At 40.1% G+C, this 13,541-nt stretch overlaps 1 protein-coding gene across 10 annotated transcripts in view; it reads left to right on the top strand.

Moving 5' to 3' along the window:
• Positions 1 to 13,289, top strand: part of GAS7 (growth arrest specific 7) — a 106,245-nt gene extending 92,956 nt beyond the window's left edge. For 7 of the 10 annotated variants that reach the window (XM_032448206.1, XM_032448209.1, XM_015879889.2 and 4 more), the window contains 3 exons: positions 2,204 to 2,283; positions 4,559 to 4,657; positions 5,354 to 13,289. In XM_032448206.1, the coding sequence (XP_032304097.1) occupies positions 2,204 to 2,283; positions 4,559 to 4,657; positions 5,354 to 5,467 (293 nt within the window). In that variant the 3' untranslated portion in view covers positions 5,468 to 13,289. Of the gene's footprint in view, positions 1 to 2,203; positions 2,284 to 4,558; positions 4,658 to 5,353 lie in introns of those variants that run through there. The other 3 variants (XM_015879888.1, XM_015879887.2, XR_001558836.2) reach the window with 2 other exon arrangements.
• The last annotated feature ends 252 nt before the right edge of the window (positions 13,290 to 13,541 follow it).

Below are 13,541 nucleotides of genomic sequence, written 5' to 3'. Positions count from 1 at the left end.
GTCTTACCTTTTACTCTTTTTCTAAAGACCACAAGTAATTGCAAGATTAAAGCCTGTAGAACTGATTCTACTTACACAGTTGCTTGGAGGACAGTGTTTGAATTTTTTGCTTTTCTGAAGTTCCTATCAAAGGTAGTTACAGGTCTTTGCTCAGCCATGGATGTTTCTTCCTTAAATTGTAGTTCCTTCCTTGGTTATTTACTAAATCACAGTTACCTACAGCTGTTTGGGTGCTTGCTGCACTGCCTACCTCTTTCCTTGATAGTGAACTTTCTGTCTTTTTCTGTTAACTCAGCAATTAAAATGTTTTCTGCTCAAGGCATACTGAGGATATAGTAGTGTGTGTTACATTGTAATGAAGACAAAACTTAACTTGATGTTATTTCTGCATGCTTTTTACAGACTCAAATCACTTTCATGGGATTCATTAGGAACCGTCTTTCTTGAGACTTGTAAAGCTGACGTATGCAGCACTGTTAGTAACATTACTACAGATGCATTTTAACTGGAGTTTCCATAGTTCATCACTTCACAGTCTGTCCTGTGATAGAGTGGTCCTTTACAGTTCTAAAACTCTGAACTTTCTCAGCTTGTCTGGATCTTGAGGACACTAGTAAGAGACATTTGCAGTTTGTGTATACAGACAACCATTTGATGAGAAACAGATGCTTTTTTGGTGACAGGAGGCTTTTTGGTGAATGTTATTTGTCTGTTCACCTGCAAATTCACAACCTCTTTGTTTGCTTTGGTCATCAGAAATTGTTTGTAGTAGTTATTCACTAATTGTTTATTGAACAAACAAGGGAGAGCTGAAGGTCAAAGAGGAGTAACCAGTAGTTTGGCTTGAGTTCCCCCATCACTTTACTGGACTTTGTGCCACTGTTGAAGTGCATGGAAGTGGGAGGACTTGCCCTATCCCATATATATGGCTATGCAGCAGCCCAGCTGAAGTGCTTGGGGTACATACAGTGTTACTGATCTAGCTTCAAACTTAGGCCAGCTGCAAGTGGATGGTATGACTTGAGACTTTCAGATGCTCCTTAAAACTACACACTTTCTATAGTGCCACCAGTTACTAACAAGTGATGTTGCTTTCTTACTTCCCATATCATGTGCTTTGTGACTTTCATGTTCCTGGCTGTGTAGTGTCTCAGGTTCACCCAGGTAGGTGAAGAATATCCAGAGTCTGACACCTAGGGAATCTCCTGGAGCACACACAGTTTTCCTGAAAGCATAGCCTTTAAGTCCTGAATTTCAGTGTCTTTTTTGTTTGTTTTTGTTTTTTAATAGACTTTGGTTGCCTCCCTAAATTCTGAGTCTGTGCAAGATTTGTTAGATGCATTAACTTCTTTGACACTTGGTTGATCTATATAATCCTGTTCTCGATTCTTTATTCCGCCCTGGTTTGTGTATAAAAATCTCTTTGCACCTAAAAGAACAGTAAGAATTTCAACTCTTGCCCAAGTCATTAAACCATTTGTGAAAACATAACTAAGAAAGAGAATTAGTAGCCAGAAAGCAGGAATCTCTGAGAGTGACAGATTTTCTATCTTCATTACCTTCTGTATCAGAGCAGAGTTCTGCAATGGAGAAACACTGCAATAATTATACCTTATTGTGGTACTGCCCTGAACAAGAAAGGAAGCCCAGAGTGGAATTGTGCATCTTCAGGAAAAAAGATAACTGTGCTAGGTTCAGTTTGCTTCAAAAAAAGCTTCACTGGCTCTTAGGCACCTAGAGCCTGATGCTCTCCTTTTTTAAGCCCATGCTAGAATGCAGTCTTAGCTACAGGGTTACCATTTTATAGCTCTATGACTCATTAGTATTAATTTTCGATTTTAACTATTTTGTTTTTCTGATACAGTTTTCTGACTGTGACTAGCTTTAATTTAACTAGTAACTATCTTTTACAGTTAAGGTTATTTTGTAAAATATTACATAGTGTTCATATTTTCCTTTAAAAATTTTCTAATTCCACTTCATTGTTCCTCACCCCCAACACCTGATCTTATACAAAACATCAATTGCATGCATTGCATTGAAATTGTTTTTATTGTATCAAATAAATACCGTGCAGCAACTGTGTTCAGTTCTGCTAGGACTGAACTTCAAACCTTTGGGATGCATATTTGAAACAGTTTCCTTCCAAGCTTCATAATCTTGGCCACGAAGAACTAATATGCTGCTGTCCTGAACTTTTCAGGAGATGACCTGATGCGTTGTGTGGATCTTTACAATCAAGCCCAGTCCAAGTGGTTTGAGGAAATGGTGACTACCACTCTGGTATGTTGGAATTCTGTGTACCATCTTAAGCTTATAACACTGCCAGGTTGTAATAGCTTGAACTAGTTGCAGGAAAAAGCACTGGGAGAATTAGATGATAAATCACCTCCACTGGTATATTGCGTTCTCATTTCTAAGAAAAATCATTTGGAGAATGCAGATATAATTGTTTCTTTGCAGAAGACTCAAAACCAGTTCAGAGCTTCTTAGAAGCCAGAATGCTGAAATTTTCCCCAGGAAGGATGGGGAATGACTAAGGAGCAAATGAAAAGGCACACAACATTTATACACGAAACATTAGTGAATTTTTGTTTCCCATGATTTTATAATTTTTTCAGGAGTATTGCCAGCTTAGAAGAGACAGATTTTAATTTCCTGTTGCTCTACTTCTCTGAAGATGAACATAGCTTACAGTGTTCACCCGAAGGGCACATACCTTCAGGGTTAGCCACCAAAATGGTAAAATACTCTTCTAGCTCTGATGTGCAGTGTTCCTTGAAATATATGTACTTCAGCACGAGGGCTTCTTTCTCTGATGTTGTTCCTTAGAAACTTTCCAGACAATAGCCAGTTATTTTCAAAATTGGGAAATAAATGCATCTTTTGCTAGTAGTTTTCTCACTGGACAAACACAAAGCATCAAACTCCTCATAAAGAAGCAGAATAGTACATTGCACAGCATTTAGATGTGTGTCAGTGCAATATTTAATCTGCGCTACATTAATAAATGATAGATGCATGGAAATTAGGTGGTGGATATCTTCCCAAAAGCAGAACAGGAAAGAGAAAATTGGTTCTTCCTGCCCATAAGGGATCCAATCCTCCTCTCACCTGCACAGGTGTTTTCTCATTGATAGGTGTTAGAAATATGGCCACATGTAATTTGCCTATTTAATCACAGAATAACAGAATTCCCTGGTTTGGAGGGGACCTTAAAAGTCATCTTGTTCCAGCCCTCCTGCCATGGACAGGGTTGCCATCCAGCAGATCAAACTGCCCAGGATCCTGGCCAGTCCAGCCTGAATGCCTCTGGAGATAGAGCACCCACAACCACTTGGGGCAGCCTGTGCTTGCACCTTGCCACCCTCTGAATAAAAAATATCTTCCTAACATCTAACCTCAATCTCCTACCCTTCAGTATAAAGCAGCTGACCCTTGTTCTTTCACTATCAGATTGTCTCAAAAGTCAGTCACCCTTCTGCTTGTAAGGTCACTTCAAATACTGGAAGGCCACAGTGAGATCTCCCTGGAGTCTTCCGTGCTAAAAAACTCCAACTCCCTCAACCTTTCCTCATAGGAGAGCTTCTCCAGCCCTCTGATCGTCTTAGTGGCCCTCCTCTGGACCTGCTCCAAGAGCTCCACATCCTTCCTGTGCTGGGGGCCCCAGGCCTGGATGCAGAACTGCAGATGAGATCTCAAAGGACAAAATAGAGGTGGACAATCACCTCCCTCTCCCTACTGGCCACCCCTCTTTTTATGCAGTGTTTGTTCCTGGAGAATCTAAAACTTTGTTCCCTAGCTTTAGATGGAAGCCATGGCCTGGAGGCTGCTCAGTAGGTTTGTTTGTTGGGAAATGCAAGCTAAGGATCATGTAAAATTATGTCTTGATATACATCGGTATAAAACTCAGAAGCAGCATCAGAATCCAGGAGACATGCTGCCCTTCCACAGCCCTAACTGGCCCTCCTGGAGGAGAGGGAACAGAAAAATTCAGAAGGAAAGTTAGAAACTACCTTCCTTTAGAAACTACCTCCCTTTACAACAGAAATGTTGCTGGGCTTCTCTCACTGCCAGCTAAGCAATGTGGAGACTTGTCCCAGCCTATCATCTGGTGAACAGATAAAACTGTTCTTTTAGGGGTCTGGTTAGACTAGAAAATAGTCAGGCCATTTGAGTCATACATCCCAGCACTGTCACCTGCTTCTCCATCTTCTGGTGTTAGCAACACAGCATGCAAAGCTTTTTGCCGGAAACAGATTCCCTCTTGCTTGCACTGTCCCTAAAGACAATGCCTCCTATCTCTCCCTGAGAGGTCTCAGTTTTGGAAAGGTTTCAACCTTTTTTTCCTGTCCTTTGTATTGGGATGAAGTGAATTCTTTTGCTTGCTGTCTCTGCTTCTTTGCTATTTGGAGCAATGTGCAAGCACAGAGTTCAACTCCAAAGCATGACCATGGGGTTGTAGTGCACCGATGGGCAAACTTTTGTATATTATCCTTTCTTTGGGCCTTTAAGCTCGGCTTCCAAAAAAAAGTGTACTTATTTTCCTCCTCTTTAGGAGCTTGAGAGACTAGAAGTTGAAAGGGTGGAGATGATTCGGCAGCATCTCTGCCAGTATACACAGCTGCGGCATGAGACAGACATGTTCAACCAAAGTGTAAGTTTGCTCTTTGTGTGTCTTTGGTCTTTGATGCACTTCAGCTGAGCTGAATGGTCCCCATTCTGATCTGACTAACTTCCTATCAAAAGGAGGTGTGAAAACTACATGTTGTCAGCTGTTAGCTTTCAGCAGCACTGTCATGCTAGCCTGCAGTCCTCCTCCTCCAGGACTCCCTGATTCACTTTTATTTCATACTACTGGATCTCAGCTTTTTGTTGGAGTTTTGAATTCATTTGACCAGTGTGAGATGTTATCAGCTCTCCTAGCACCTCAAAATTGTTTATTCTTGCAAAGAAAAAATGGTAAATACACAATTTCACTGTTGGAGGAGGGAGTACATGTATTTATATTTTTTTCATTTAAAAAGTCAAAAAAAACTGTCTAGTTTTCAAATATTAAAATGCACGGAGTGTATGCTGACCTGTACTGCTTGGTTTTATTTGATGCAAGGTATAGTTTCCAGAATAAGAGTCTGAAGTTGGACTAGCCAGTGCCTGGTGCAGGAAGCTTGTCTCTGCCTGGCATGGCAAGCCTGCTTCCCATTCTGGCTGTTGTTGTCTCAAGTGCATGTAGTTCTCAGTTGTCTGCAGATGTCACATAGGCGTGCTCATAGCTGTTACACAGTTTAGAGCGATGACTGTCTCTGCCTGAAATGCACCCTTGACTTTTTAATTCTTGTTTTGTTCATTTCAGACAGTAGAGCTTGTTGATCAGCTGCTTCGGAAAGTGGATCCTGCCAAAGACAGGGAACTGTGGGTAAAAGAACACAAAACTGGAGATATTCGGCCTGTGGACATGGAAATCTAGGCTGTTCTTACAGCTGTGATGAGCCCGCTGAATTAACCAGGCTAATGGGTTGTTTTTTTAGGGGTCAGAAGAGCGTAGGGCAAAGGCTGTTCCACTACCAGACACCTTGTAATTTATGCCTGTATAGGCTGTCTGTTAAATTTAGTCATAAAAATGGTCCTTGTTGTGCTAAGCCTTAAGCACCAAACATTCCAGGGTGAAGAAAATAGATCTGTGCTTTCCACCAGAGGTTCCCAATTGCACTCAGCTTCCAGAAGAAATCTACTTTCTGGTACAGAGAGAGCTCTGGTCTTCAGTGACTTTTGTGCTACATCCCTTGCATGACTATCGTATATATTATGTTAGAACAACCACTCAGTGCGCTTCTGGCCAGCAAGCAAGTAGGTAACCAAACACAGTGCAGGAGGCAAGGAAGTGCTGCTCAAGAATCCCAGGCCTGTCACTGACTGCTTTCATAACTACAGACATGTCAATAAACTTTTCTGGCTCCGCCATCAGTTAAACATACATATCTTGCATTAATGTTGTATGAATACATTTATTTCATATAACATAGTTTCCCACAGTGGCCCTTTGGAAATACCTATGGAGAAGACTCCTCCCTGTTTTATACTCCCTCTCAGGGATATATAAACCCATTTTCATTGTTTTTGTGCTAGGCCAATCTGTAAAGTGTTACCATCCCTGTTATTTAACAGGAAAGATTTGGTTGTGCTGTACCTACCTCATTAGCTGTTGGAGTGCCCCCTCAGTGACAAAAGGAGGTTGCATAACAAAGAATAAATGAGTTGTTCTAAAGCTTTCTGCTTATTAAACATTTTATTTGGGATCTAGATTTAAATTGCTCTTTGTTGTTTTCTTCAGGTGAATATCAGAGCCTTTAGCTATATTTATTTACCAAATTTGTCTAGATAAATTGTGACTTTTATCTTTTTATAGCCTGATTTTCAAAAGTGCCAAAGTGTGATTCTAGACTGCATCAGGTGTAGATATAGGTGCCCAGCATTTCTGAATCAGATTCCTACTAGTTTCTCTGTTCTTATCTATAGTGCAAACTACCAAAAGTTCAGCACAGCTCCTGTTACAGGGTTGTGTAATTTGGAGACTGGTTTTCAAAAGGTATTTTCTTCTCACACTGTTATTTCAGAGTGTTGCTGTTAATCTGTTTTCCAGTTTCTCTTACTCAAGACTCTTCAATTCCAGCAGAAAGTCCCTCTTGGAGATCTCGTATCTGCCTGGGTATGGTCTTGGACCAGTGCCCTGGGTGACCTTGCTTGAACAGTGGGTTTTGACCATACGATCTTTAGAAGTCATTTCCAAACTCAACCATTCTGTGAGTCTGTGAAACCTTCACTCTCACCACTGCGGCCTTTCCTTTGTACTGTGGTGTGAGCTGCTGTTTCCTGAACAATGTTATTTTGTTTGATCCACATTTTCATTCCATTTTTATCTCATTGTTAACATTCCTTTTTCCCTGGTATGAAACTTTTGTCTTTCCTTTGTCACTCTTTTAGGTTTTTCTTCACCAGTCTCAAATTATTGTGCTGTGGGAAGTTCACTGAGAATTAATCCTTACAAATACAAGCTGAGATGCAGAGAAGTCTGATCTGAAGTACCTTTTAAATATTGCTGCAAGTGATTATTTTTCTGGCTTGTCATTTCGAACTTGCGGTTTCCTGTTGTTCCTTTTGTTCTTTCCCCACCATTTCTTTACTAGTATAGATTCACAGAAAAAAGGCTGGACACCTTTTATTTACCTGAGTTATTCCCATCTTGCCATCTCTTCAGCTCCTTTCTCTGCTATGTCACTAGCTTTATAAACCTTTGCATGTTGGCAGGTCCAGTGTTGTGACTGTTGCATGCTTAGGATCATTGTTCCTGGTGTTATTGATTGTTAGAGCTGACACCTCTTATACTGCACTTTTGTTACGCACTTCAGAATTTGCAGCTGTAATTTTATTCTTGGTGTTGGAAGCACCCAGCATGCTGATACTTGAAACATGGTTTGCCTAAGTGTCTCTCAGTCCTTGAGCTCAGTAAGACTACACACTCTTCCCTCACCTCCTGTTCTGCTTGAATGGGGAGGTTTTGTGCTAATTTGTCTTTTTCAGTCTTCCTGTTCATTTACACTCTGTCCTCAGTATGATTCTTACTGGCATACTGATGTGTACTGCTGTCTCTGCCATGCACTTTGGAGGGCAGGTATTTTTTGTTTGTTTTTTGTTTTCCTTAAACCACAAATGTGTGGTGGGCTTTCCAAACTACAGTGTCCAAAATTTAGTGATGTACTTATGTATCTAAGGTTGACCACTGTATTCTAAGCCATGTTGCAAATTTGAATGAGCAATCTTGATGACCTGTCATCGCACTCGTGGTTGGATTACAAAAGCAAGCTAGTCATGCACTTTATATGGTATTTTCCTTATTAAATACATTAAATACTCTGTTAGCAATTACAGTTTATTTTTTCCTCACTTTCCCCCCCCCCCCCTGATTTTTATCATTTTACCTGTTTGGGGCTGGAAATGCTGTCCATTAGCACTTTTCTCTCAGGACTGAAATTTCTTTTGATTCCTCTTCTAAGGCATTCTTAAGCTGCTTTCTCAGTTGAATTTTCTGACTAATGGGGGTTTGTTGCTTTTGTTAGGTTTTAATTACATTATTTCTAGACAGTTTTCCTGCTTCTACTATTTGATCTGTTTGAAATGTTGCAGGAAAGCATAAGCTGCACAGAATGATAATTTTGGTGGAGTCTGTATCTGCTTTTTTTTTCTTCCAAAACACGAGGAGTGCACTTTCATCTAGCTGCTGCTTGCTTTTATTATACCCAGCAAATTCTCACATGGAACTTCTCTGCAGTTAATGAAATGCTTCCTTTACAATAAGACAATAATTTTCTAGCTGGTGAAAGTATTAGGAGTGTTTTGCTACTGCTTGTAAATTTATTTCCTGGGAGTGATACACCTTCATGGTATCACTCTGCAGGAAGTGGGATCAGTGATACTTTGCCCATTGCATTCTCTGACTGATGGATTGTGGACAATGTGAGGCATATCAGGGAGTGCTGGAGACCTGGTGTTTCTGAATGGACTGCATCTTTAAAACTAGTAGTGGTGTTTTTGTTCCTAACAGGTGATTCTGGGAGTTTCAGCATTTCTTTATTCATCTCCTGGTAAACTGCAAAAAAAGCAGTTGTAACCAGTCTTTACTTCTCTAGACCAAGATCAAGCTTCATGTTATGATGCAAAGTGCATGTGAAAGCGTGAGGATGTTTCAGTGTAACTGATAAATAGAAACGGCAAAATAATTCTCTTGCCTCTATAGGTCCTGAGCCCAGGTGTTCATTCTTTTCTTTTTTGTCAGGCAAGTACACACATCATACAAGTTTTCACTGTTTGACTCACTGCAAATAATACACTTCTTTGTGCTTTGGTGTGTCTGTCTTGCATCTTCACATGGCTCCTTGGTCACAGAGCAGAAAATGGGCTTTTGATCAGCATGGATTGTTTTTACCTAAAGAAGTGCTGTTCATGGGAATTTGCCTCTGACTCCCATCTCGCAGGCCTCCTTGCCCTGGTGTTTTTGAAGCTGCCTGAGTTTTGGATCACTGCCTGTCCTGTGCAGTTCTCTCTCTACCCAAGTGGTGTAGTGATGTTCTGGTCTCATGCTGTCAAGCCCCTGGTTTCCCAGTGATTGATCTCTTCTTCAACCAGAGCTTTTGAGCTCTTGTCTGAGCTAGAGGACTTCATGAACTCCCATGGCTTTGAATCCTTTGAGTGTTGTCAGTCAGAACAGATGAAGTTTTATGCAACTGTAACCTCAGCTTCCTAACAGAATGCTGACATTTTATTCATTGTTTGTTTCAGCCTGCCTGTATGTTCTATTTTCTGGCTCAAGCCACTGTTAACTCAATAGGAAGTCCTTTTTTTAAGTCTTTCCTTGGGGTATTCTCTTACACACTAAATTCTCAGATTTCCAACCTGCTGCAGATTCTCTAATGTCCGTAACCCATGTCTGCTACTTGCTTCTGTATGTTGATCCTGGTGACTCTCATCCAACTTCAGATGTTCCATGATTCTGTGGACTTCTGTTGAAGGACTGCAGTTGTTCTCTTGTAGGAAACCTATTATTTAATACTGAGATCTTTAAGAATGGTTTTAATTTATTTTTTTAGAAGTTGAAAGATGGTAACAGCATTGAAAGACATCGGAATCCTGTCTGCATTCTCAGAGTACTTTCTACCCTCTGCAACCCTGTCAGAGCTACTGTTTAGTAGCTGGGTTCCCTCCACGTTGAACAGCTAAAGTATATTTTGAAATTCATGTGTAACAGGTAGCATGAAAACTTGTTCCCTGCTTTTCTTTGCACTTTATACACCCTGAGTTTTGTGTTGCAGAGTTAACAGTTCATGGTTTATTGCAACCCCATGCTGTAGTGACAGCAAATATAGCTATCTTTGGATGGTGAGTTGCATGCAAGTCTTACTTTTCTTTTTCTTTTTTTTCTAGCAGGAGATTTCTATAAAGCATCCATGGGAAGCATTTACATTATGCTGGTAAAAGTCCTAAATGCCCAGACCTTCTCAAAATGTCTTTACACTTGCATCTTTTTTTACATCATCCTTCAAATACTTGCTGGAAATAGTCTTTATGTAGAAATGTGCACTCTTCTTTTGACCTTCTGTTTGGAAGTGCTCAGCACTCAGAGGTTTCTAGGAGGTGAAGATTGTGTGCATGGGTGATAATAAAGACTTTGAAAATCAGGCTACTGATTAGAAATGCACAAACATTTTCTTTTCTTTTTTTTCTTAGTCTTTCAGTACACATATAAGGAAATACTTATATAAGGAAATACATATATAAGGAAATAGAGATTCTCAAATATTTAATGCGTACAGCTGTTGTATGCTGTTCTCAGCAGCTCTGTGAGTGACACTGTAGGCTGGGGTTGGAGCACGTCTCTGGAGCACGAGCTGACAGCTCTCCTGTTGCACTCCAAATGATCCAAATCCCAAATTAAAAAGAGGCTCTGACCATCCCTTTCTGTAGTCACAGATAGGCAGAAAAAGAGCATTGCTTACCCAGGTGGATCCTTCACAATGAAGCACCTTAGAAATCCCAACCAGCACCTGTAAGGCACCCCTGGAGTGAGTAGATGTGACTTGGTGTGATCAGTTGTTTACTTTATTCTGAACAGAAGAAAAACAACTATTTGTTATTTTGTAATAGCCAGCATATTGTTTTGCACTAGTATAGCCTGCTGGACATGTTCCTAGAGATGAGGTTCAGACTTTGTTGTCCTAGAAGAGCAGTGTGTTGTTTCCTGTTCACCGGAACATCCGTAGGCTTTTTGCTATTCAGCATGTGTTGATACAGGAGAATGAAGTCCCAGAGGCTGTGTTTACCAAAGCATTGCTGTGAATAATTCTTGCTATCTGGGCATTCCTCCTGAACTCATACAGTGATCAGGAGTAGCTGTCTGATGTCCTTCAGTGCATGGTGGAGGCATTAACAGTTCACAGAAGAGCCTATTGGTCCCACTTAACCAGGTGGACAGTAGTCACAGACAAATTGCAATGAACATGGAAGCTGATAAAATATTTAACTGCCCCGGTGAAAGTTGAGCTTCTCAACTAGGCACTCATTTCCCTCAGAGCCCTCCTGGCTGCAGTAACAGGCTCCTCTCTCTGAATTTTGTTAAGTGTCCTAAGGGCTCTCTGGCCAGCACCTGGTTGTGCCTGCAGGAAGCCAGTAGGTGGCAACACCACAGTGATGACTGAAGAATGTTTTTTGGATTTGCCAATAGCATCATGTCCCGTGCCACTGCACTGAGCTGGCTGTAAACCAGGCTGCATCAAGCCTGGCGTGCCAGTGTTCTCCAGGAGTTTGGAACATGCAGTCTTTCTGTTGCACAATGGCAATGTCATCTTTCACATCAGAAGTCCTTGTCTTTTCTTAAGAACTGTTGTTTTAAAATAATATCTGTTACTTTATCTAATGGTAGATGTGAATCACATAAAAGTGCATCAGTCAGTTCTTATTTCTTCATTGTTACTGTACCCACCACTCCATTACTGAGATATAGCACTTTCCAAGATGCTCACAGAACATCTCTTTTGCTTTAATGTTTTGCCTGATCTTCATAAATTGTCTTATAATAATAGCGTAACAATTACAGAAAAAATATGTATAAATTTGAAACATTCAAATTTAACTCCCTCTGCTTACATTAAGTTAAATTGTTCCAGGTGTATCACACGAGACAAACTCAGTGGATATTCAAAACAAAAGCTTTTCAGCTGGTGTATTCAGGTTCAGGAGTGCACAAGACCTTCATTTTGAATATATGTGGTCTTTCAAGGCTACTGATTTCACAAATAACTGAGCAATGACTTCTATCACAACCCTACCAAAATTCATCCAGTAGTTCCCCTTGAAGTGCCTATTTAAATTGTACCTGCTATAACCATATAAAATACACAGATTCACCCTATGAATTTTCAGAACTCAGGAGCAGCCGGTATACACTGAGCCGTGCAGGATTCCCAACCCTCCTTCTTCGTTCTGCACTGTGCACTCTTTTTAGGGTATCCGCATACCCACAGACCTGCCTTGATCTCACTAATCATTTGCAATCTAACATAGTTGTCACAAATTCTCAGTGCTGAAAATGGAGTAGGAAATGTTAAGCCATAATAAACTTAGAAGTAACTGCTTTGAGGAACTTCATTTGCTGATACATCCTTCCATATGGGGGTCTCAGTAGAATAAGAATTCTGCATAAAAATAGATGAGTAAGTGGCATTTGAGATTTAACTAGTTTTGTTTTGTAAAAGCAAACCATAATTCTTCTTTAAAGCAGTTACTTAAAACAGTTTTGTCTGGTACTGGAAGTCTATAAAGCTGAATGATTTCAGGGATCTCCTGTCTGCATGACATGACAGTTTTAGTCATTCAAATTTTGGAATGCTCATTGTGAAATCCTGTGTTCCTTTGGATAGTTTTTGATGTGGTGATAGAGATTTTCAAAGTAGCATCAGGAATTTTGATATTCATTTACTACTCTGTTACTGCACTATGGCAGAAACACGCTTTATGGACAACAACTTCTGTCCATTATGGAAATAAGCAGGTAGTAGTATTGGGCAAATCTTTTCTTCTCCTAAATTCCTTTCTGGCAGCACAAGACAAGGAAGATTCTACCAAACGGTTTTGCAGACATTCCAGCAGTATGGATTCAAAGGTAGGCCAGGTCACCACTCATACAGTTAAACAGTTTTCTACTAAAATAAGGTTGCCTATTTGGTTCATTTTGTGTAATTTGCTAAATACTTTATAAACTTTTAGAAAAGTTGTCTTTTGACAATACTAATGACTACTTCTTAAAGACATTTAACTGATATTTTATAACTTTCCATAAATTCTGGCTTACAGGGCCCCTTAAAATAGTTTATGTATCATGCAGCCTCTATCTGGGTAATTAGTAAATCTTGGGTCGTTGTGCAAATTATAGGATGGGTTTTGTTTCATAAGGGTGCATGAAGGAATCACCAAACTGAAGGAATTGAATGCAAGAAAGATATAAGGGGCAGATCTTCAGCTTGGGTGAACTGGCAGAGTTTGGTGGAGGATACTTGATGTCAGTTACGGATCTTGTCCTTCAATGTTGAAGGCATTTCCTCTACATATTTTCTGTCTTTCTGTAAAACTATTTCATATGGTTAAACTGTATTTTGCTATGTTGTACTGCAAGTTTATATGCACCACAGTGCTCATCTCATCTCCTGTAAAATAAACTGTACAGAGAAATATTGAGCATGGAATTGTCTTTACTAGCGTGCTTTTTCTTCTACCTTTAATATCAGAGTACGTTCGGGGTGCCACGTGCACATTTGCTACTTTGATTAGGCTTGAATTCACACATCAGTAGGGTATAGTCTGTTTGTCCATATCCTTTTCAGACCTTTGCACGATACTCAGATACTCAGTTGCCAAAGTTTCATTTTTATTTTGAAACCAGTTTTAACGCCACTAAGTGGGTTTGATAGGCTAACTAATGGATCATTGTGAAAAAA

The sequence above is a fragment of the Coturnix japonica genome, chromosome 18 (genome assembly GCF_001577835.2).
Source record: "Coturnix japonica isolate 7356 chromosome 18, Coturnix japonica 2.1, whole genome shotgun sequence".
In the NCBI taxonomy this organism is placed as follows: Eukaryota; Metazoa; Chordata; class Aves; order Galliformes; family Phasianidae; genus Coturnix; species Coturnix japonica.
The sequence above is the reverse complement of the archived record's forward strand: the minus strand, read 5'-3'. Positions and strand labels throughout refer to the sequence as shown.